This window comes from Coregonus lavaretus, assembly GCF_964263955.1.
Source record: "Coregonus lavaretus genome assembly, chromosome: 14".
In the NCBI taxonomy this organism is placed as follows: Eukaryota; Metazoa; Chordata; class Actinopteri; order Salmoniformes; family Salmonidae; genus Coregonus; species Coregonus lavaretus.
The window spans coordinates 41788932-41813192 of NC_140001.1; the positions used below are offsets into that span (position 1 = coordinate 41788932).

A 24261-nucleotide genomic window follows, 5' to 3' on the forward strand; every position below is an offset into this window, starting at 1 on the left:
AATTGATTCAGGAAGCAAATGGTAAAATGAGACCATTATATGTGCATAATTACATTTATTATACTATAATTTCAGAACAGGAATGAAGGAGTAAAGGAGGAGGGGAATGGTGACAATGCTTCAGGACATAATTAGGATTACACACAGTTCACAACTTTCATGTCATTTAAACAAACTAGCAAAGTTATTTTCCTAAAGTGCTGGATTCTTTTTTTATAATAAATGTAATACTGCAGCTACACTACTGACTGCTAGTCACTGTGTCTGAATGAAATGTAAAACTGGGGTTGTCAGTCTTCAATAAAGTAATGAAACAATATTGTGTCAAAATGACATGTTGGGGAGGATGACAATTCAGATTAAAAACAGAACTACATGAAACATACACATACATTTCTTCCATACTCTTAATTCAAGTGAGAAACAAAAGAAACCTTTAACATAGTTACATTCTGAAACAATACCGATTTAACAAACAGAAGACATAGAAATGAATTGCTACAAGTGTGATGTATGATTTCAGATTTATTTTATTCAAAGTTCGACATAATTTCGAACCAGCAATTCTTATTATATTAAATGCTAACAAAAACTAGAAAACAATGTTTCAAAAAGTATAGAAATATAAAAATGTGTGTTATAACAACTGTTTAAATTAACATCAAAATACTGAGTGAAAAAAAGAAAATGGCAACAAAAGAAATGCAAGGATAAAATTGAATGCCAATTTCCTGAGAAGGTTTTGTTGTACTGTACTAATAGCTGTCAACACTGAAGAAAAATGGAATGTCTAAGTGCGACTATTTTTCAAATTAATATCATAAAGTATTGCTTGCATTGCATTTACCACTCGATTACACTACCCAACACAAAATAAATCGTCAATTTCTTTTTTTATGTAGGCATCCTCGGAATTGTTTTCAAGCAATTGAAAATCCACAAAAATTAAAGTGGCTTCAATAAGATTGATTTAGTGAGTTAGGTTAGTGAGTGAGAGTAGATTTAAAAAATATATTTAAATGGGTTTCTATGGGACGACACATTGATTCACAGACTTCAACACAAACACCCCGCACACCGAATGCAGTTTCCATATTGAAAACTGCATGCACAAGACATAAGGGGACACACTTTCTTCAAGACACCCCACACTTGATGATGGGCAGGGCCGGTTTCCTAGACATAGATTCAGCCTCGTCCTGGAATAAAAACCTCTTTCAAATGAGAATTTCCATTGAGACTGAGAATGCTTTTTAGTCCTGGACTAGGCTTAATCTGGCCCTTACTTTTAGTCTTGTCTCACTTTCTATGTAATCTAGCATTAATATGTACATCATTCCATTCAAACATGTATAATGTCACTGAAAAGACACTGTGAAATTAGAGTTGATTGTCTACGCCAGCATTGCATTTCATAATAACCTCCAGTAACATAAATAGCCTACACACTGTGGTATTTGTGCATTTGCCCGACTGTGTAATACGAGGTTATCCTCTTACTGTAGATAAGATGATTTCATCCATCTAGTGCAATATATACATTTTTCATAAATCCCTTTAAATTTTCTTGACTTCTTATTCACATCTCTCCTCCCATTAACTGAAATGTGAAAATATCCAAGCACTGCCAATTTAAAAGAATCCCCTTTCGGGGGATCATACTGTATTAACCTTTGGCTAGAAGGAGCAAAGGTAGTATTGCACACTATAGCAATTAGTGCGTGACATGCAATGCCAGGTTTACGTAGCAATAGCCAGCCATCATTCCTATGATGTATTTGTTGTACTTTGGTCATAAAACCATTAGTGCATATTCTGTTAATATTTTGTTAATTGTGTACAGCTGTGTTATAATCCACGTTTCTGATGACAAGCAGGCTCCTCTTTTGCACATGGTGTTTTGCTGTGTCAGAGGCATGCATTGACCTTGCATACTGAACTTGCATGCTTCCCTAAAATCTGTTAGAGTTTAAACATTTGACATAAAGTGAATAGCTCAATTGATAGCGACAGAATCACACATTAGATTACTACAAGTCCATTTTTTTGTCTCCTCGGCTATAGAAGGTTGTAGCTCAGCCTCAATGTCATAGAGACAAACCAAATATATCCCCATATGCATCCGAGTCACGTCTTTCCCGTGTATTTTACAGCTTTTTCTAGCATAAAGCATCATGGACTAAAGCACCATTATAGATCGCTTTATATAATTGGGTCAGTTTTATTTTCTTCAAAATGCTTTTTGCCATTTTCTTTAACAAAAGGTATGGCATACCCTCACCTACCCCCTCAATTCGAGCCGTGGTTTTGACTTAACACACCAAGCCCTTCACTGACACACACGGAGGTATTTAAAGAGTGCATGATGGGTGGAGGAACTGGCCGAGAAAATCTATGGATAGCATCCTATAATTTTGTCTGTCAAACAGGTAGGCCTACCTCATTTCTTAAATAGGAAGAAATAGGCTCCATCACAAAGCCCTCTTGTTAGTAAAGTCAAATTAAAATTAAGACTGTTGAAATGAATTAGGCCTACTCAAAATAGCCTGAATTAGCCTACTTTCAGCAGCATACAAATAGTTTTAATTAAAATGAAAGTAGCAAGCTATCAAAGTTAACCTCCGGTCTTCCTAATCTTCACGCTCTCCCTCTCAAACCGAACAGGACAGCAGTAGTCTGCGTGCACCAGTGTTTTTTTTTTTTTAACTAATCAAAAATTATTTTCAGAAGAAGCCTTTGACTCGCCTCCTGAACTGCCACCTTGCACAGCACAGCCATTGGTTAGACAGCACACAAAGGTTTCGATCAGCAAGAGCAGAGCAGGGTTCTTGATTGGAATATCCATTGCAGTGTATCCTAGTTTTATTTACACCATCAGAGCAGCACAAAACACTCAGGAAATTAATTTCCTTACAAATAGAACTTTGCCCTGTGCTTCTCCAAGCATGCATTTCATATAGCCTAGGCCTATAAACTATGGATAATTTGATTGAGATTATATAATCGTTATATAATAAGCATCTAATTCTAAAACAGATGAAATATCATTTAATCAATTACAAATTACAGGACACCAAAAAAATATTCTAAACCCTCCCTGCGACTGAAATTTAAAAAGCATAGTCCGAGTCCCTCCCCCATTTTTCTCCATGTCCCTGTTCCGTAAATCTCTAACTGTCCCTTATTACCCTAGAGAATCTGGATCAAGGGTGGTCTACTGTATTGTGTTATATAAGTGGGTTACGATATGGTATAGCAGGATAATATACCCTGTCTGAATGACAATAACACTGCCCACCTGAAAATGCATCTGCTGGCTAATTATTTAAGTCCTTTCTCTTACAGGAATATCGCGTTTGCATTTTGCAACCTCATATGCAACACAGTCAAAATGATATCTCATCTCATTCAACGCGCACACATCTTGTAAAACATAACCCTTTACCTTAACAATGTCCCTTTTAAAACTGCATTTTAAAACGGTTTCGCAGGAAAAAAAAGTAACATGGCGGTGGGACATTAGCATAGATTCCCTTGAAAAGCAGCCCTGCAGTAGAGTCAAAGCGAGCTGTCTGGCTCTGTGTAGTCTTCTCCAGTCCTCCAGGGGTCCTGCCTGTGTCTGTTTCAACTTAGTTAACATCCACCTCCGACCCTTATCTGTTCAGGCCGTCTCCTTGTCCACCTTCCACAGCTGCTCCTTCACCTCGGTGGGCAGGGTGTTGAAAAGGTCCTCCTCTACCACCAGGCCGCTCCTCTTCAGCTGCCTGCACTCCCCCAGCTCCACGGGCAGACACTCCAGCCTGTTCCCCCTCAGCTCCAGCTGGGTCAGCCCCGTCAGCTCCCCGAAGCGCGACGGCAGAGATGTCAGGCAGTTGTTCCCCAGATTCAGAGTACGGAGCTTCTTACACTGGAACAGCTCGTTGGGCAGGGTCTCGATCTAAATGGGGTAAGAGGTAGAAAAAAGGGAGAAGTAGGATAGAGAGATAGTATCAGGTGGATATGTGACACAAACACTACAATGTGTAAAACTGTCATTATCAGACAAAACACCAGGTATTAAACCTCCTAGTCATAACAGACTAAGAAAACATAAACAAATAAATGAAACACAAATCACAGTGTTAATGCGATTTGATTCACAGTTCTCAGATAAGTAAACACATTCCTCAGAAATAATTCATCCAGAATAAATTGTATTTAAAACCCTCAGAAATGTTTAGTCCAACAAACCAAAGCTGAAAACGAAAGAACTCACTCTGTTGGCTGTGACTGCCAGGTACTGGAGGTTCTGCAGGTACCCCACGTCTGCTGGGATGTAGGTGAGGTTGTTGTGGCTCAGGTCCAGGAAGCGTAGCTTACGACAGTAGAAAAGCTGACTGGGGATCTTATCGATCTTGTTCCTGTTCAGATAGAGCCTCTCCATGTTGTTGAGGGTGCCGATCTGGATGGGAATGTAGGCAATCTGGTTGTACCAGAGTTTAAGGCAGACTAGACGGTGCAGGTGCTGGAAGCTGATGATCTCCTCGATGGTCTTCAGGTTGTTGTCCTTCAATGATGACAATAATAATACATTTTATTCATACTTTTCAAAACATCCAGGGCCAGTTTCCCAGACACAGATTAAGCTTAGTCCTAGACTAAAAAACAATTCCAAATGAGAATCTCCATTGAGCATGTTTTTTAGACCAGGACTAGACTTAGTGTCCGGGAAACCAAAGTCACTTTACATAATAAAATCAGCAAGATGAATAAAAACAAGACAATCGCATAATAAAATGTGTGAGAACATGTAAAAGTACACTGAACGTAACAAACAGCAATGACAAACTTACCTTGAGGTCAATCTCCTGCAGGTTGTGCAGGCTGAAGATGGAGTGTGGGATGCGCTCAAGATCACAGCGTATCAGCTCTAGTTCAGTCAGGTTCACCATCTTCTTCAGGCTGTTGAGAACAATCAGCTTGGTGCCCTCGTTGTTAACAGACAGCTTCTGGAGGTGCACCCCCACGTCCGTCACCACCTGAGGTAGCTTGGTCAAGTTGCTCTTCAGCCGGAGGACCTTAATAATAAATGCATTTAATTATAGCATTAGAGAAAACTCAAAGCTCTACATACATAAGGTGAAAGAAATACAAGGCAGTTAAAATAACAATAGTAGGTGCTAAAAAAGGCCTCACGGATAAGGACTATCGATGAGTGTGCTAGTCTGTGAAAGTGCATTTTACCTTGAGCCTCTTCAGCTCCCGTAGCCCATCAATAACAATATATCGGTTGTTCTCTGCACTCAGGTTCCCCGTCAGGTGCAGCTCGCTCAGGTTCTTCAAACTATAGATCCACAGAGGGATCTCCTTGATGTCCGTGAACTTGATGTGGAGGGACTTAAGGTTCTCCCTGAGGAAGGCCAGGGCCGGAGCCTCGATCTTAGCCGGGGTGTGGTACAGCCACATCTCCTTCAGGTTGACCAGCTGGGCGATGATGGGAGGGATGGTGATGTCTGGGATGAGCTCCAGCTTCAGCACCTAGAATAATATCAATAATAACAAAAATAATACATTTGGGCTGAAAGGCCGATACCTAAGCCCAATAAACTGAAGTGACACAGACAAGAGCACTGTGCGAGTTTCTATCTTCTTTTAAGATATCATCTAATTATTCCCACACACCTGCAACAAGCCGACTCAGATGTGAAAGTGCTTTTCCTAAATTGTACAACAAATCACAAAGTTGCTACAGTGTGGGCATTAAAAAATAGACAAAACAAAGGCACAGACAACAAGGAACAACAAAGGCACAGACAACAAGGAACACAGGTAATTCTACACAAACTACCTCCAGCTCTATCAGATCAAACACTGTGTCTGGGATGCCGCTCAGCATGAACAGGTGCAGCTCCAGCTTCTCCTGGGAGTTAGTGGTGATCCTCTGCCTCAGCTTGTCCAGAGTCCACTCGTTGTTCAGGTTGAGCTGCCGCAGCTTGTTCTCGCTCACTTCAGACAGGAAGACGGCAAAGCGTTTGGAGTACAGCGGATCGTACTGGTCGATCATGTGCAGCATGAAAGCAAAGTCGTTCTTTACGTCCGGTATGTCGCTGTAACTGCTCTCCTCTCGTATAGACTCGAAGGAGTATTTCTTCAGCGAGCGCCGTAGCATCCAACAGAGGGTATACATGCAAATTAAGCCGTAAACCCCAACTAAGCTGATGTAGACACAGGCTAGGATTTTAAACAGTGTGGCCAGAGGATGAGCACAATGATACATGCTGTACCCCGTGAGGCTCTCTATATCCACACTACAGTCCACGCTGAACTGAATATTGTGCACATAATACCCTGTATAGCAGATAATCAAAATGAACTTAATGACTTTGATAATAGTCTGTCGGATGTAGAGCCTGTACACAATGTCTCCCTCTTCCACGTGTATGCGGAACTTCTTCACTTTTTCGAACAAGGCCTTTGCCTGTTCACCTTCTTTCTTATCCAGGACCCCTGTCTCAGTGCGATCCACAATACCCTGCTCCAGGCGAGACTTTGTCCTTTGGAGCATGGGGACACTAGCCTCCACATCCTCGCTGATACACGACACCTTCTTATCCATTGAGCCATTCATCTTCATCGGCTTGGGGTCGCTCTCCTCCACCACCGTCTCAGACAGAGCCCTGGTGGTCCAGGGAGAGTCAAAACACTTCAGGAGAATCGACACAAAGTGCTCCAGTTTGGAGCTAGTCCGGGGGAACTTGAACCAGAAGTTACTGCAAGCCAGGAAGATGAGGGTGTGGAGTAGCACCAGGTAGGGGAAGTACTTGGCGAACCAGTGCAGGCGGTTCTCGTAGCAGACGGAGTCTACATAGTTGTACTGGTGGCGATCCAGGTTGTATTGGATCCCTTTGGGCTCCAACAACAGCGGGGCCGACAGGGTGGCGTTGAAATACCTCCTGCAGGTCTGGTTGACCACCCACTTGCAGGGCAGGCAGATCATCTTGTCCTGGGTGACCTGTAGAGTGAAACGAGAGCATTTTAGATACATCGAAAATAATAAAGTAAGCATTTCATTGTACGGTGTACACTACGCTGTATCCTGTGCATATAACAATACAATTGAATTAGAATTGTAACAGGAGCTAGACAAAAAGAAGATCAAGTACATAGAAAAAAAGGGAATGTCCGCTCACTGACCTGCAGCGTTCCCCCGAACACGGCGATCATGAGCATGACTATGGAGATGTAGTCAGTGAAGACGTCCCACCATGGCTTCAGGATACGGTAGGCCGGCTGACAGTCTACAAAGTAACGCAGCTCAGTGATGGGGATCATGGTTTACCTGGGAAGAGGAGAGTAGTATGACATACAGCAGTGTTTGAAAATGCGCACTTGCGTTCACCCGTTCTTTCAACGGTGAACTTCCAAGAACACCTGAGAGAGCATACTGTCTAGTATGGAGAATGCCCAGTGCTTAAAATCCGTTAACATTTAAAACGTACTTCGACGGGACTAACCTAAACAGGAAACCGCATCATCACGCAGCCAGCTAGCTACATTTGTTTACACAGAATCTTTCTCCTCAGTACTTGTTAGTGAATTAAGCTAACACCAACCAGAATAATAATTTTATGTGGGGTCCTCCTCTCACACATTGCTTGGTCTGCTGCTACATCATTGTGGACGTATGACAGGTAACTATAATTTAAAATAAGCTATTTTGCTTACTGTTTAAGAATGATAAATAGGCAGAATATTGGTGTTTCACTGTGAATCTAACATTGCATTAGTTCTGCTGGTGTTTTATTTCTAATGAGCAGGCTTTCAGTGCTAAATTCATAACATCCATGCATATGATGTTCAAGACAGCTTGGTTTTATATTCACCTTATGCATTAATAACTAATATTGATTGGAGTGATGATGCAATATAACTAGATTAGAAGGCCTAGGCTACTTCATCCTAATGTAAACTACGTGTAAATGCATTGGATACAAAACAAACACATTATAAAGGAGAACGTGTCCAATTTAATTATATGCATGCATATCAAACAGGAATTACATTAAATAATTACACCATTGTAATATTATGAATGCATTTCTCTCTCCTTGCAAGGAATTAGACAGATTAACTGCAGCCCCCAGATACCCAAGCCTCAAAACCAGAACCGTGGGGAGACATCAACGCTTGTCATTTTTTATAAATATTATCACTTTTATTTGTTTTCCTGTATCTGTGCATGAATCCTTAGAACACAGTCCATTGTACAAGAGAAGTCATCCCCAAGTGAGGGACATCTCAAGGAGATGAACCTCCAACATTTAAAAGCTTGTTCAGTACATGAGGGCAAATTTTGTCATGACAGCCAATTATTATTATTTATTATTATTTTGTTACACAGGACAGGAGTTTAGAGGTTTTTGTTCCAGCCCTTCACTAACACCTCAATCAACTAATTCTCGTTTAACTTCTAGACCACGAATAGTTGAATAAGGTGTTTGTGCAGGGCAGGAATAAAAACTTGAACACAGTGAAGTACACCTGGGACAGAATTCACTGTATTTTAGAATGAGCTTCATAAGTTACATGATAGCGAATAAAATGTGTGGATCTACTGTGATCTAATGTAGTGATGTTGCACACTGCTGAAATTAACTCCAGGGATAGTGTGATTTTACGGCAGGTTTCCAAGGTCTTTACATGTGTCTGGGTGTTAGGGTGGGATGTGCTTCAACCTGAGGAGAACAGAGCAGAAACATAAGGGTGGAGAAATTAACCTTACTGCTCAAATTTCAGTGCTGGGGTGTATTAATTCTGCCGATTCTGTTGCAAAACGTTTTTCAAATGGAAGCAAACGGAACAAAACGGGGCGGAACCTACCCGAATTTGTCCAATAGAAACTCTCGTTTTAGTTTGGACTCATGATCACACCCCTAGTTCAAGTTGCTTAGAAACACAACTACCTTTACTAATGTGCAATGGTTTTGTAAACAGTTTTGCATATTCATAGGCTTGATCAAGTTGTCACCGATTTACTTTTAGTTGATCATTTCATAATTCAACAAATGTTCTTTATATGCAAATGGTGCAACACAAGAGGGGAGGGGAAATGACAAGAAGAAAGTCAGCTAATGTTAGGTAAACAGACACTACATGCATGTATTGAACGATCATGAAAGAATGCAAAAATAACTTGGCTGGCTAGCAAGCCTAGATGAATCAGTTGTTGTTCACAACTTTTGTCCTGCCAAGCCAATGCCATTGGGTGAAAAGAAAGCATAAGTTGCCATCTGTCCCTGAAAACAAATGGGCAAAAAACAATTTGCTACATTTGTCATTAGCTGGCTAGCAAGTATACCAATTCAGGATTTAAAAAACTGTCTGGATCTTGACATTTGACACATTGCTGACTTTACGATTAGTTAGTTTAGTTGCTCATCTCTAAACAGCTGATAAGCAGGACGAGCAGTGATGCCAACTTAGCAATTTTGTTGCTAGATTTAGCAACTTTTCAGACTACCCTGCCAACTTTTTTTTCAAACAGTACCTAGCAACAAATGTAGCTACTTTAATAAATTTATTTGGAACTTTTGAAAAGTGACTCAAACGCTAAAATGCACACATTTTCCCTCTAAATGACACAAAAACTCTCTGTCACACACTCAGTCACAACACACGTGCCTGGCTGCAAAAGTGCATTGAGAGTGACGTCAGCAGCAGGCGCTCAGCTCGTGCACAGGCAGCAGCAGGCCAGCCAAGCAGCACAACAACCTGTAGAGAGCTGGAGAGAGATGCCTAGCGCACACATCATTATTTGAGTTAAGTTGCTTGTTCAATAAGATAGCATATATATACACCTTGTTATTAGCTTGTACCTATAATTGTTGATCAGTTAGGTAGCATGTTAACTAACTACCAATACACTGCTTAAAACTATAATTGTTCAGAATGCGTAGATTTACTAGTTAATAAGAAAATTAATAAAATAGAATTGTTCAATAATCTGTTATTTGTAATTGTTCAATAATTCAATGTGTTGTTTAAAAATAAAAATATCTGATCATATAAAATGTGTTGTGTTTATATTACTTTTACAAATAAAAATGTGATAATAATAAAAACAAATCTAAACGAACAAATGTTAAATCATTTGTCGACCAGGTTTGGCCAGTCAATTTGAGTAACGTTATTGTGTATTCTACGTAATGACACAGTTTTATGTTATTACGTAATGACATCACAACATCATTTAGCAACAAATCGACCTGTCTCTAGCCACTTCCCCTGAAAATTAGTTGGCAACACTGAGGAGATCACCTGCTAGCTACCTATGACGTCCGACGAGCTAACTATCTTGGCTAGCAGGCTGATAAACACCAGTGACGCAACATTTAAATTCAAAATTCATATGAAAGTAATTTGTTGAACATTTGTTGAATAAAAACGTAATACTTACATTTTACAAAGTTATTCCTTAATGCTCTGGAAATTGATTTTCGCTGCGTCGCAAGGTGTTATGGGATAGCCTCCCTGGTGAAGGGAACAAAAAAGTATGCTCCCACGCGTGCTTTGTTATCCAGACCTGCCAAGTACGCTTATGGAACTTCCGGTAAACTAAGTCCATACTTGCCTTTTCACATACTTACTTTTGGAATCGTACTTGAAAAATGACAGTTGACGTCCGTACTTGCTATACGCTCTAAATAGAACACAAGTATGCATTTTGAAACACAGCCTGTTTCATGATCTGTTCAAGTTCAAAGTTATCTTATGATCAAATTACAGAATATCAAGAAACTTTCTGAAATACTTGCCATTTATAATAACAAAAATATGGAAAGCCCCTATTATGCCATAACAAATAATAATGGCATATGGAACATATAGATTAGCTACTGCAATGAATAACAGGCTACATTCTTTTAGCAATTTAACACAACTCAATGAAGACTACCATAGCATTCTATGTTGAATGAATGTGATGTGTACTAAATATCCTATAGTGGCAGCAGCATAAATCAATGGCATCATGTTAGGTCATCCATCAGAAAATACTAAATGGATCATTTGAAAGGTGTAGCAATGAAATGAAAAGACTGACAATCACGTGCATGTTCTGACACCTGAATCTCTGATGCATTACACTGGGGTTTGCTTTGCTATTGATTTCACCATTGTTAAACAGGTCCAATTAATCTAGCTCCCATAGGGCAGGTATTGGACAGCATCTTTATTACCCTGGCAAACACACACTATGTCTCAGAAGACCAAAGTCAGTTTAGCAGTAATCTAATTTATAAGCGGTTAGATTAGTCATTTAAGTGTGTGGTCCACCTTGTAAATCACTTCAATTATGAAGAAAGAAACACTGACACCTTGACCAAACTGACCCCGCGTGTGCCATTGTGCACATGTTGATTTTGTCTTTCCCCACCAGACGCATTCAAGACACGGAGGTTAAAATACCAAAACCAACTATATTAATTTGGGGAGAGGTCGAAAGACACATGAAACACTCATGGACATTTAGCTAGCTTGCTGTTGCTAGCTAATTTGTCCTGGGAGATAAACATTGGGTTGTTATTTTAACTGAAATGCATATGGTTCTTTTTTTTTTTGCTGGATCTTTGTAGAATTCTGACCCTATCTGAGTCACAAAATCATGTGTTGTCTACTCCGACAATTAATCCACAGATAAAAAGGGAAACCTAGTTAGTTTTTAGTTTGTTTTCTTTGATTAGTCTCTCCTCGTTCATATTTTATTCACCCACGTGGGTTAGTATGCTCGTGAAAACCAATGAGTAGATGGGAGAAGCGGGACTTGCAGCGCGTCAAGCATCTGAAATAGAACCAAGTTCTATTTTAGCGCCTGGCTATGGAGAAGCCTGCTGACGCGTGCGAGCAGTTTGGTTGAAATGATCGAATAACATGTATGAGTAGTCTATCCTAGCTAGTCTATCCTATATGCCCAGTATTCCATATTTTAAAATAACAAAACTTACAAAATCTGGAATAAATTACAGTAGAACATTAAGTCTCCATTTGTGAAAAGCGTACAAAATATGTCTTCTCTATTTAGGGCTAGGCCTAGAACTCAAAATCTTGAAAAGTTCCATAACAGACAGGCTGAGAAACCTCAGACATTTTACCATGTGCGCCCCCCACCCCTCCTCCCTCTGTCACTCACGTGCCACACCCTTCCAGAACATTATCTTCACAACCGTAACACTTCTATAGAGGAATCTTCCGTTTTGGCTCGTCTGGTCCAAACACAAACCAAAAGCACGACAACCACCTTGCTCTCTATTCTTAGTCGTTTCTGATAATAAAACCCAGGGCATTGTCTCCAGTGGCCTTGAGGAACGCTCCAACGACCTTCAGGAGGAGATCCTGTTTACCTTAGAGGAGGAGGCAGCGCTGGCTGTCTCCAGCCCGTCTCACAGTAGGCCTAACACTGTCTCCTACCCTTGGCTGTCTCCCTGCTTGGAGAAACATTTGTCTGTACCCTGGCCCTCACCTAATGGCCCTTCTCCTCTCTGGATGGTCATTAGACTAGGCTATATTTTCAGGAACATGTTATTTAGTTGTTTAGAACCTGTTCCAAAATGACTGCTGCAACGTTGCCAATAAATAATAAAGTACATACAATGCTGTAGGATTGAAGAAACGTTTTTGGAACATATTCTAAAGAACAAATTCCTGAGAATGTAGGGTACCATCCCTGCCCCTCATCACTTGGCACTCATCTGTTCAGCGAGGAAGACAGACAGAACAGACTTCCTGTGGAGATGAGAAGTCTGATGCCTGCCTGGCCCCACCACAGACTTGCCCAGCACAGTCGGACCTCCCATATAAGTCTACTCCCACAAACAACATCACCACAATTCAGCCCAATTCACCCTATTATGAGACCAGACATCCCATTAGAGTGCTGATAAAAAGCACTGAGTGGTAAGACTTCTTTCTACAGGGCCATTAGAACCTAAATTAATCAGCACTCGGTGAGGGACCCGTAGCCAAATATATGACTCAACTTCGTATTCTTGTGTAAAACAAAGTACACAAGCATTCTGATAAGAGTACAGAGAATAGAAAACCAAGTAAATAAATAAAGAATGTCTAGAGGACATCTCTGGGAGATTAGCCTGATTTATGTGAATTGTGCAGGTATCAAAACATCTGATGCTCTTACCACAGTGGTGGTAGTGCAGTGTTATCTGTACTCCAGTGCTTGGTGGATATCCCACTCGGTGTGTTCCCAGCAATCCTCATGAGCCCAGGTCTCTTTTATCTCCATAGGAATGGGTGGGTGGCTGATCTGAAAACAAAAGGAAAAGAGAAGTGAAGAATAATTAGGACTAGCAAGCAACTCTTTCATGATGTCTGGTCTTGTAGTACTGGGGTTAGCTACCGTATGCAAGTAAATTAATACCTATCAGACAAACTCACTAGCAAACAGACTTGCAATAATTATACTTGTGTATAACACGAATAGCTTAAGCTTACATAAATCGAACATCCCATTCCTTAATACTTTTTTAAAGCACTTGAAGGGTGACACTAACGTCACATGACATAGCTAACCGTAGTTTATTCAGTAGTCTGATGATGTTAGATGAAGTTTGCAAAATCGGACAAAAATGATACAAGTAACGTTATAGTCTCACAAAATTCTAAAGACAAATGCAATTTCTACGGTGAAATAATAGCTAGCTAGCCTTTGTCTTGTCATTAAATTAATGGCAAAGCTAGCTTAGCTAACATCACCATGCTAGCTGGCCAAGTCATGCCAGATAAAACCGGTCTTTCGCATTGTTCTATCTGTGGGTCTATTGTGCGCAGACCATTGTGAAGTTCAACTGCTAGCTAGCTATAATCGACTGACAATTAGCCAGTGTTTGACGTTATCATAATAATCATATTAGTGATAGCTTGCATCACATTAGTTAACTACTACTGCAGCTAAAATAGCTAAGATGGTTATCTAGTTGGATAACTTAGCTTTCTAACTGAGATTTGTCAGCATGTTAGCTAGCTAGCATAGCCAGCACACTAACGTTACATTGACCGGCATAAGTACAAACAACTCCAGAGAATTAAGGCCTGTGTTGACTATCGTTTTAGCTAACTAGAGTCTATTTACTAGAAAACTTACTCAGTTTAGCTCCCCCACAGGCTAACAGAAATACATTTTGGTGTGGGGGTAGCTTGTCTTCTGTTCATCTGTTGTCTTTAACAGAGCACTACAGCCTGCACCTATGCCAGTTTCCTATAGGTGGCACTAGTACGCTTTTTGTCGGTATATCACACCGTAGAAGAAGAAACATCTGCTTCTCTAGGAAATGCTCTATGATTATGTTTTGAGATGATCATAACCAGCGATACGGAGGAGGAATGGAGGGGAAAAGAGAGGCAGAGGAGGTCTAAGAGAGAGAGAGGAAGAGTGAAAATGTATGCACCCACTAACTGTAAGTCGCTCTGGATAAGAGCGTCTGCTAAATGACTAAAATGTAAATGTAAAGAGAGTGAGATTGAGTCGGGGGAAAATGGCGGGAAAAGGGAGATGGTTTGTTAAAGAAGAATGGTAGAAAGTATAAGCAGAGTGAGCTGAAGACAGGAGGAGAGAGGGATGGGAAAAAGTGTGGTAAAGGCAGAGCCTCGTAAATGGCGTCCCTTGAGAAAGCAAGAAACAGATGTATGTCAGGAGAAGTGCAGTATTATCATAAGGAGAAGTATACTTAGATGATGGAGGTGGAATGGAGGGAAAAAGAGAGGCAGAGGAGGTCTAAGCGAGAGAGGGAGGAAGAATGAGGGTGAAGTATCAGAGGTGGTAGGTGTGGTGAAGTACACGGAGCCTGAGGCTTGCACAGAGTGTCAGGATAAAGATGAGTCTGACAGTAGAGTAGGAGTGACGTTTTTGGAAAGAGTGGGCCCTTGCCTTTTGGCTGATCCATTTGTGGTTTCAGGTTGGGTGAAAAAAGCGTTGGTTCTATATCGTGGAGCTCCGCCCCATAGGGGAGCTATGCTCCTAGTGGTTTACCCTCTGCCCTACGGCAGAAACAGCCTGAAGCAAAAATTATGCACACACCTGCAGCCAATGGGAGCACAGGTGCCCCTATATAAAAGGACCCGTTCCCTCAATCTGCCTCCCATTATCTTCAGCGACTGGACTAGAATTGAAGAAGCCATAGAAGACTCAGGAAGATCTCGTCGTTGATATCCAGCCATCAACGTCTTCCAGCATGAGCGCACCAGGGAATTTCCCACCCCCAAAAGCCCTTTTTAGGGCTCTATGTCGATGCACTGACATGGCAGCTACGGACCCCCACGACCTTTGTTTCGTGTGCTTGGGACCGCAGCATGCTAAGGACGGTCTCGACAACCCTCCTAACTGCGCCTCCTGCGCCCTCCTTCCTATGAAGGAGAGGAAGCAGCGTTGGGCGTTCTTTAGAGAGGACGTCCCTCTAGAGGATGTATTGTCCACTCTCGCCTCTGCTTCAGAGGTGTCGACGGACAGTGCTGGCTCAGAGGACGAAAAGGAAGGCACAGAGATGGATATCCCAGTGGGACAATCCGGAGCTCTGGCGCCAGCTTTCAAGACCCCCTTTCCGTTGGAGAGCGCGAGGTCTGAAGGCTCCTTGTACGATGACGACATGGGCTCTGTGAGATCAGAAGCCCTGTCCTTCGCGGCAGCCTCTCTGCGTTCGGACTTTCCCGAACTCATTGAGAAGGCGGCTAATCGACTGGAGATAGCGCTGCCCCCAGCTCCCCTCCCTGTGGAAGTGGACCTGATGGAAGGCGGCCCCTACTCCAAGCCAAGGAGGGCGGCTGAGCCAATGGCTCCAGCCATGCCTTCCCTTGGCAAATATGTCGAGGGCTCGTGGGGCTCACCTCTGGCGGCGCGTTCGCCGGCCAGAGCGTATATCCCATTCACCAGAGTGGCCGGTAATGAGTGGGCGGCTAAGGGAATCCCTAGGCTCGAAGGCGCCATGGCGGCGTACTTAGTGCCAGGTTCGAGTCCCTGGGCAGCCTCCAAGAAGGCCACCTTGCCAGCTCAAAAGGACAGGCTCACAGCACAGCTGGCTGAGAAGTCCTTCACGCTGGGAGCCCAGGGCGTGTCAGCGGTGAATAACATCGCCCTCCTCGCGGCCTCCCTATCCCGTCTCACAACGGGTAGGTCGGAGTTGACCAGCGAGGAAATCGAGGAGGCGTCCAGGATTTCCGGGGCCATCCTCCATCTGACGCAGGCTGTGGCAATCTGCGCAGGCAGGACCATGGCCACCTCGGTGGTCACAGAGCGTCACCTGTGGCTGTCTATGACGGCCATGAAGGAGACCGACAGAGCCTCCTTGCTCAACGCTCCCATCTCCAGCGAGGGCCTATTTGGGGTCGCTGTGAAAGACGCAACAGAGCGTATCGCTAAATTGGATGAGGAGAGGAAGCACCTGGCCAAACATCTGCCATTGGCAATGAAGGCCAGCAGAGCCCCAGCTACTCCGTCCACCTCCAACGCCCCCAGTAGAGCTACAGGGAGGCGACGGGCCAGGCGACAGGCGTCCACCACAGGCGGCAAGAGAGCGGGTTCGGCCCCTCCAGCAGCGACAGTGGCAGCGACGGTTCCGCCGGCGAGGGAGGTTGCCGTCAAGCCGGCCTGGCAGCACCAGAAGGTCTCCCAAAAAAGGCGGCACCAATGACGAGGCGAGGGGGAGAGGACGGAAGACGGCTCGGCGCAAGACGCAATTGAGCTTACTGTTCCCCCCCACCCCACTGTTCAGGGCGTGGAGGGTGTGTTTTGTGGTTGTGTGAATAAAGAGCTGGTTCTCACTGACATTGTCAAAGAAGGACATTTATTCCATAACGTACTGCAGAACACTTCACGTTCTATGGTTTTCTCTCACCATCCTGAGTGTAGCTCAACCCACCAAGAGTGCGTAGTTGAGCGCATTCAGGAGAGGAAAAGGGAAAAGGTAGCAAGGCGCAGCCTTAGCTCACTTAATAAAGATCTTTTACTACAGACTCCTAGGAGCTCTGTAGTAAAGGTCTCACTCAGCAGGCAGCTGTCTCTGTCCCAATGTGACATGAAGACGCAGCCGCTAGCCGGGAATGACGCCTTGCTGCAGGCTAATGCCTCAGCCAGCGCAGATCAGACCCGTGCGACGTTCACGGAGAGCGGGAATACCAGAGTTACAAGTATAACCAAGGTATGGACGCCTCCGGTCTATTCAGAACGTAACAATGCCCATGGCTCTGAGCGCAGCTCACCACACATTGAGTGTGCTGTTGAGCAGCCGCATGAGACCAGTGAGGAGGTATTGTGGCACCACCGTGTGGTACCAGTCAGTGATCACATCTTTCAGACTCTGTTGAGTACTGTAATGGATGGGTCTCATGGCAAGCAGCAGTCTCAGTCAGACAATGACATGATGACGCAATTGCTATCCGGGGAGAGCGCTCTGTCTCAGGCCAATGCCTCAGCCAGTGCAATTCAGAACCGTGCTGCGTTCACGGAGGGCTGGATTACTGGAGTTACGGTCGTAACTAACGTATCAAGGCCCCCGATTCACCCAGAACGAGCTGATGTTTCCTCTCCCTTTCGAGGGGGGCCCGCCTTGGGCTATTCCACCAACTCAGTGCTGGGGAATAGCGGCGGCGAGGGCCATAGAGGAATACAGGTCCTTCCTACTGGATGCACCACAGCTTCGTGCGCGCCCGCTTTCTCTGCATCGCTGGCAGTGGCAACGAAGCTGTACCCTCTCACGCTGGCTAGATCAGACGTTGCAGAAGGGTTATGCCCTCCAATTCCATCGGACCCCACCCCCGTTCAGGGGAGTGGTGGAGACGGTGATGAAAACGCCAGACAAAGTAGCCGCTCTGATGTCAGAGATTACGGAACTTTTGGCGAAGGAGGCGGTCACAGTAGTTCCCCGAGAGCAAAGGAACAAAGGGCTGTATTCGCCCTATTTCCTAGTGCCCAAAAAGACGGGGGGAGTGAGGCCGATTTTGGACTTACGCATTCTCAACGAGAGCATAACCAAACGGCCCTTCCGAATGCTGACGACAAAACGTCTACTGGAATGTGTCCAGAAGGGAGACTTTTGTACAAGCATAGACCTAAAGGACGCGTACTTTCATGTGCCGATACAATCACGCCACAGAAAGTTTCTGCGGTTCGCCTTTCAAGGGGTGGCGTACGAGTTCACGAGGATGCCGTTTGGGTACGCCCTGGCACCTCGAACATTTTCCAAATGTGTGGAGGCGGCATTGGAGCCGCTGCGTCGTCAAGGGATAAGGATATTAGCCTACCTAGACGACCTGCTGGTTCTCGCCCCGTCAGCAGAGCTGGCGTTCACTCACACGACACAGACAGTGATTCATCTCACGCGTCTGGGGTTCGCTGTGAATTGGAAAAAGAGCGCACCCTGGCCCAGTCATCAGATTGTCTACCTGGGACTACAGCTAGACACTGTAATGATGAGGGCTCGAATTTCGGACCCTCGAAGGGCAGCATTGTTACTAGCCCTGAGGAGGTGTCGTCCGAATCACACAGTAACGGAGCTATCGATCATGTCACTTTTGGGTCTCATGTCGGCAGCCCACTCTGTGGTCCCGCTGGGGCTTCTGCACATGCGCAGAACACAGCGGTGGTTCGCCCAACTAAGACTAGACCCAGTGCGTCAACGTCATCGGTTGGTGGTGGTTCCTCTCTCGCTAAGAGCAGACCTGGACTATTGGAGGAACCCGAGCGTTCTCGCGCACGGAGTCCCGATGGGCAAGGTGTCATCCTACATTCCAGTGTTTACAGATGCCTCTCTGACTGGATGGGGAGGGACATGTCAGTCTCAAGCGATAGGAGGTGCATGGCCTCAATCAGGTCGTCACATCAACCTCCTAGAGTTGGAAACGGTTCGACTGGTTTTGACCCACTTCGCGTCTACCCTTCGGGGTCGCGATGTGTTGGTCTGGTCAGACAACCGGACCACAGTGGCTCACATAAACCGCCAGGGAGGGGTCAGGTCTCCTGCCCTCCATCGGGCGGCAGTGGAATTGTGGCTGTGGGCTCACAAGCACCTTCGCTCGTTGAGAGCAGCGCACATTCCGGGCTACTTGAACGTAGGGGTAGACCTCATGTCAAGAGGGGGTCCTCGAGACGACGAGTGGTGTCTGCACCCGGACATTGTTCTACGAATTTGGGAACAATTCGGGAGAGCCGAGGTGGACCTGTTCGCGTCACGTGTGAACGCGCAGTGTCTCCTATGGTTTTCCCTGAGGGAACAGGACGAACCACCACTGGGAAGAGACGCATTCGCGCACTACCCGTGGCCGAAAGTTCTTCTGTATGCATTCCCTCCGCTGTCTTGCATTCTCCCACTGCTAGCCAGGGTGAGGTCAGAGGAGCTGTCAGTGATACTGATAGCGCCCGATCGCCCGGGGGCTCCGTGGTTTGCGGAGATGAGTCAGATGTTGATTGCGCCACCTTGGCCAATTCCACATCGACGAGACGCGTTGACCCAGGCGGGAGGCTCGATAGGGCAGTGGCCCATAATCGGCCAACCACTGAAGGCTTGGTTCCTGAATGGGACAGGTTGAGGCGCCGTGGGTTATCTGATGCAGTGATCAGAACCATACAGGGCGCAAGAGCCAGTTCCACTTCTAGAGTGTATACCAGCAGATGGAATGTTTTCTCACAATGGTGTGACACACAGGACGTGGACCCCATGAGCTGTCAGGTAGAGAGTGTGCTCTCATTCCTGCAGTCTATGTTTGATAAGCAGAAATCGCCCTCCACCATTCGAGTGTTTGCAGCGGCAATTTCAGCTGGTCATGAAGGGTTTAACGGGAAAAACGTGTTCAGTCACCCATTAGTGAAACGTTTCTTATTGGGAACGCGACGGCTTAGGCCGATGCCTAGAGCTACGCTGCCCAAGTGGGATTTGGCCTTGGTTCTCGAAGCGCTATGTAAGTCGCCGTTCGAGCCATTGAATCAAATACCCCTCAAGATGCTGTCTATCAAGACGGCGCTGTTGCTCGCCTTGACTACTGCTAAGCGGGTCAGTGATTTGTGTGCACTGTCGACGAGACCCGACTGCCTTGCCATCAATGGCGATCTGAGCAGAGCGGTGTTACGTCCTAACCCGGCATTTGTGCCGAAGGTTATTAACAGTGCATATAGATCACAGATCGTGGAATTGTGGGCTTTTCATCCCCCTCCCCATGGGGAGAGGAAAAGCTTCATTGTCTGTGCCCAGTACGCGCTTTGGCGTGCTACATTGAGCGCACAGCAGCGGTTAGGTCATCGCCTCAGCTGTTTGTGTGTCACGGTGCGGCTGCATTAGGTAGACCACTTTCAAAACAGCGATTGTCTCATTGGCTTTGTGAAGGTATTGAGACGGCATACGAGGCGGCGGGGCAACAACCGCCTCAGGGTATTAGAGCGCACTCCACTCGTGGAGTAGCAGCTTCTACTGCCCTCTTCAGAGGAACAGAGGTAGAGGATATTTGTAGAGCAGCGTCATGGTCAACACCGTCTCCTTTTATCCGTTTCTATCTGTTGGATATGTCTTCTAACTCTTTGGCTCGGTCTGTACTCAGCGTGGCTGAAGGGAGATCTTGAGAAAAAAACAGAGAAAGAAAGCAGGATTGTGACCATGCTCATAAGTCCGTTTTTATTAGAAGAAACATATTATGGATGGACATGTTTTCTAACTCTTTAGCTCGGTCGGCATTCAGCAGAGCTGAAAGGCGATTTTGAGCTAGAAAGAATGGACAAAGCAGGACCTTGGACAGGTTCCAATCAGGTCCGCTTTGGTTAGGAAAACTTGTTATGTCTAGGATAAGCTTTTAACTCTCAAGCTCGATTGCACTCAGCACAGCTGAAGGAGAATCTTGAGCTGGAGGAGAGAGAAGCAGGATGATAGACAGGTCTCTATCAGGTCCGCTTTGGATGAAAAGCATATCTTGTGGCATGTCTCCTGACTGACAGTGTCAGTATGGTAGAGACATGTATTGAGTGGACAGAATGTGAGGTCATCTATCTGATGGTTCAGTTTAGTATGACTAGTATATTTTGTTCCTGCCTACTAATCTCTGGGTTCCATTGAGTGAGTAAGGCGGTCTATTGGACACATAATGTAGAGTGACATTTATGTCATTCCATTAGTGGACGATAGTGTTGTCACAGAATATTGAGGCACGGCTATCTGCTAGTACAGATTAGCATGGCTTCTATTCTGATGGTCTGCCCACTAGCCATTGGCATTGCTATTGAGCTAGATGGGGCGGGTCTATAACCGATGACGCGGTATATTGTGACGCCCGGATGGGTTTTTTAGTCGCAGTACTGCGGGAATTGGTTGCAGCCATTGCTGGGCTTGACCTTTTTTCATTTTTTAATGGGAAGTGTTAGGCTCGGCAGGGAGTACATTTTGGAGCGTTCGCTCCGCCTTAAACCACTAGGAGCATAGCTCCCCTATGGGGCGGAGCTCCACGATATAGAACGACTAGTTACCGGAGTGTAACTCCAGTTCTATGAGTGGAGCGGAGCCCCATAGGACTTAAGGCCCTGCCGACCCTCTCTAGTCTCGCTGAAGATAATATCTCGGGAGGCAGATTGAGGGAACGGGTCCCTTTATATAGGGGCACCTGTGCTCCCATTGGCTGCAGGTGTGTGCATAATTTTTGCTTCAGGCTGTTTCTGCCGTAGGGCAGAGGGTAAACCACTAGGAGCATAGCTCCCCTATGGGGCTCCGCTCCACTCATAGAACTGGAGTTACACTCCGGTAACTAGTCGGTATAGTGGAATCGGTGAGGGTAACCAGAAGTGGTCTAGTGATAATTGTTTGTGTTTCTGTTGGTCAGAGGGAGAAGACGCTCAGAGTTAAACAAATGGGGGAAAGAATTGTGAATTGTTTCGCTCTCAAGAAAAGGGCGCCATTGAAAGGAGTGATTACTGTTTGTGATGCTTGTCGTTTGGTGCGACGCAAACAGGGTGGCGTGAGTGGTGAAACAGAAGAGTTATTGTCTGTTCTTTTGAGTTTTGATGTTGAGTCTTTGCCCGACAAAGTGATGTTAGGATATATAAGTTATCCTGTAAGAGTTTTTGTGCCGAATACATTACGTTGTTACAGGTTTCAAGCTTATGGGCATGTGGCAGGAGCGTGTAGGAGGGAGGATCCTAGGTGTGAGAAGTGTGCATGAAGGGCATGAGACAAAGGAATGTGTAGTATTGGGTAAAGTAGTGGTATGTGTTAATTGTAGGGGTGCCCATGGGGCTGGGGATCAGAGATGTCCCATGCAAGAGAGGCAGGTTGAGGATTCCAGGTTTATAGTAGTGCAGAAGTTGTCATATGATGAGGCAGTGAAGAAAGTAGAGGAAGATGGGTCAAGGGGGAGGGATATTGAGAGGAGTGGTGTGAGCAGTAGATCTGTACCAGTACAGAGGGATATGCCAATAAGTGATATATGTTTCAGTAAGATTGGATTTTTAGCGTTTATAGCAATGGTTATCAACTGTACTGCAGGGATGGAACGTAAGTCGCAGAAAATTGAGGTTGTGGTGGCAGCTGCAGAGAGGTATTTGAGTGTGCGAGACTTGACATCAGAAGAGTTCCACGGTGTGTTAAGTGGTGGTGTCCCATCCTTTCAGGTTGTTGGCCTGAGGTAGGACTAAATAGATTTAAATAGTGGAGTAGGGTGGTGTTATTTTATTAATATTATTATTATTAAATTTTTTTGTGAGTGTAGTGTTAGATGGTAGGGTATATATATATATATATATATATATATATATATATATATACACACACACACAGTGAGGAAAAAAGTATTTGATCCCCTGCTGATTTTGTACGTTTGCCCACTGACAAAGAAATGATCACTCTATAATTTTAATGGTAGGTTTATTTGAACAGTGAGAGACAGAATAACAACAAAAAAATCCAGAAAAACGCATGTCAAAAATATTATAAATTGTTTTGCATTTTAATGAGGGAAATAAGTATTTGACCCCTCTGCAAAACATTACTTAGTACTTGGTGGCAAAACCCTTGTTGGCAATCACAGAGGTCAGACGTTTCTTGTAGTTGGCCACCAGGTTTGCACACATCTCAGGAGGGCTTTTGTCCCACTCCTCTTTGCAGATCATCTCCAAGTCATTAAGGTTTCGAGGCTGACGTTTGGCAACTCAAACCTTCAGCTCCCTCCACAGACTTTCTATGGGATTAAGGTCTGGAGACTGGCTAGGCCACTCCAGGACCTTAATGTGCTTCTTCTTGAGCCACTCCTTTGTTGCCTTGGCCGTGTGTTTTGGGTCATTGTCATGCTGGAATACCCATCCACGACCCATTTTCAATGCCCTGGCTGAGGGAAGGAGGCTCTCACCCAAGATTTGACGGTACATGGCCCTGTCCATCGTCCCTTTGATGCAGTGAAGTTGTCCTGTCCCCTTAGCAGAAAAACACCCCCAAAGCATAATGTTTCCACCTCCATGTTTGAAGGTGGGGATGGTGTTCTTGGGGTCATAGGCAGCATTCCTCCTCCTCCAAACATTGCGAGTTGAGTTGATGTCAAAGAGCTCGATTTTGTTCTCATCTGACCACAACACTTTCACCCAGTTCTCCTCTGAATCATTCAGATGTTCATTGGCAAACTTCAGACGGGCCTGTATATGTGCTCTCTTGAGCAGGGGGACCTTGCGAGCGCTGCAGGATTTCAGTCCTTCACAGCGTAGTGTGTTACCAATTGTTTTCTTGGTGACTATGGTCCCAGCTGCCTTGAGATCATTGACAAGATCCTCCCGTGTAGTTCTGGGCTGATTCCTCACCGTTCTCATGATCATTGCAACTCCACAAGGTGAGATCTTGCATGGAGCCCCAGGCCGAGGGAGATTGACAGTTCTTTTGTGTTTCTTCCATTTGCGAATAATCGCACCAACTGTTGTCACCTTCTCACCAAGCTGCTTGGCGATGGTCTTGTAGCCCATTCCAGCCTTGTTTAGGTCTACAATCTTGTCCCTGACATCCTTGGAGAGCTCTTTGTTCTTGGCCATGGTGGAGAGTTTGGAATCTGATTGATTGATTGCTTCTGTGGACAGGTGTCTTTTATACAGGTAACAAGCTGAGATTAGGAGCACTCCCTTGTGTGCTCCTAATCTCAGCTCGTTACCTGTATAAAAGACACCTGGGAGCCAGAAATCATTCTGATTGAGAGGGGTTCAAATACTTATTTCCCTCATTAAAATGCAAATCAATTTATAACATTTTTGACATGCGTTTTTCCTGATTTTTT

The 24261-nt window shown here is 44.7% G+C and overlaps 1 protein-coding gene across 2 annotated transcripts; it reads right to left on the reverse strand.

Annotated features, from left to right (window-relative positions):
- Positions 1–1841: 1841 nt before the first annotated feature.
- Positions 1842–14237, reverse strand: LOC311141902 (volume-regulated anion channel subunit LRRC8A). 2 transcript variants are annotated; one of them, XM_084177407.1, is made up of 8 exons: positions 14135–14237; positions 13172–13297; positions 7174–7318; positions 5828–6991; positions 5224–5517; positions 4833–5057; positions 4256–4546; positions 1842–3937 (listed from the first exon to the last, which is right to left on the reverse strand). In XM_084177407.1, the coding sequence occupies exons 3-8, from the start codon at positions 7309–7311 to the stop codon at positions 3662–3664; spliced, it is 2388 nt and encodes a 795-aa protein (XP_084033533.1). In that variant the 5' UTR covers positions 7312–7318; positions 13172–13297; positions 14135–14237; the 3' UTR covers positions 1842–3661. The 2 variants fall into 2 exon arrangements, with proteins under 2 accessions (XP_084033533.1, XP_084033534.1); XM_084177408.1 differs by lacking the exons at positions 13172–13297; positions 14135–14237 and having other exon boundaries at positions 7174–8003.
- Between the last annotated feature and the right edge of the window lie 10024 nt (positions 14238–24261).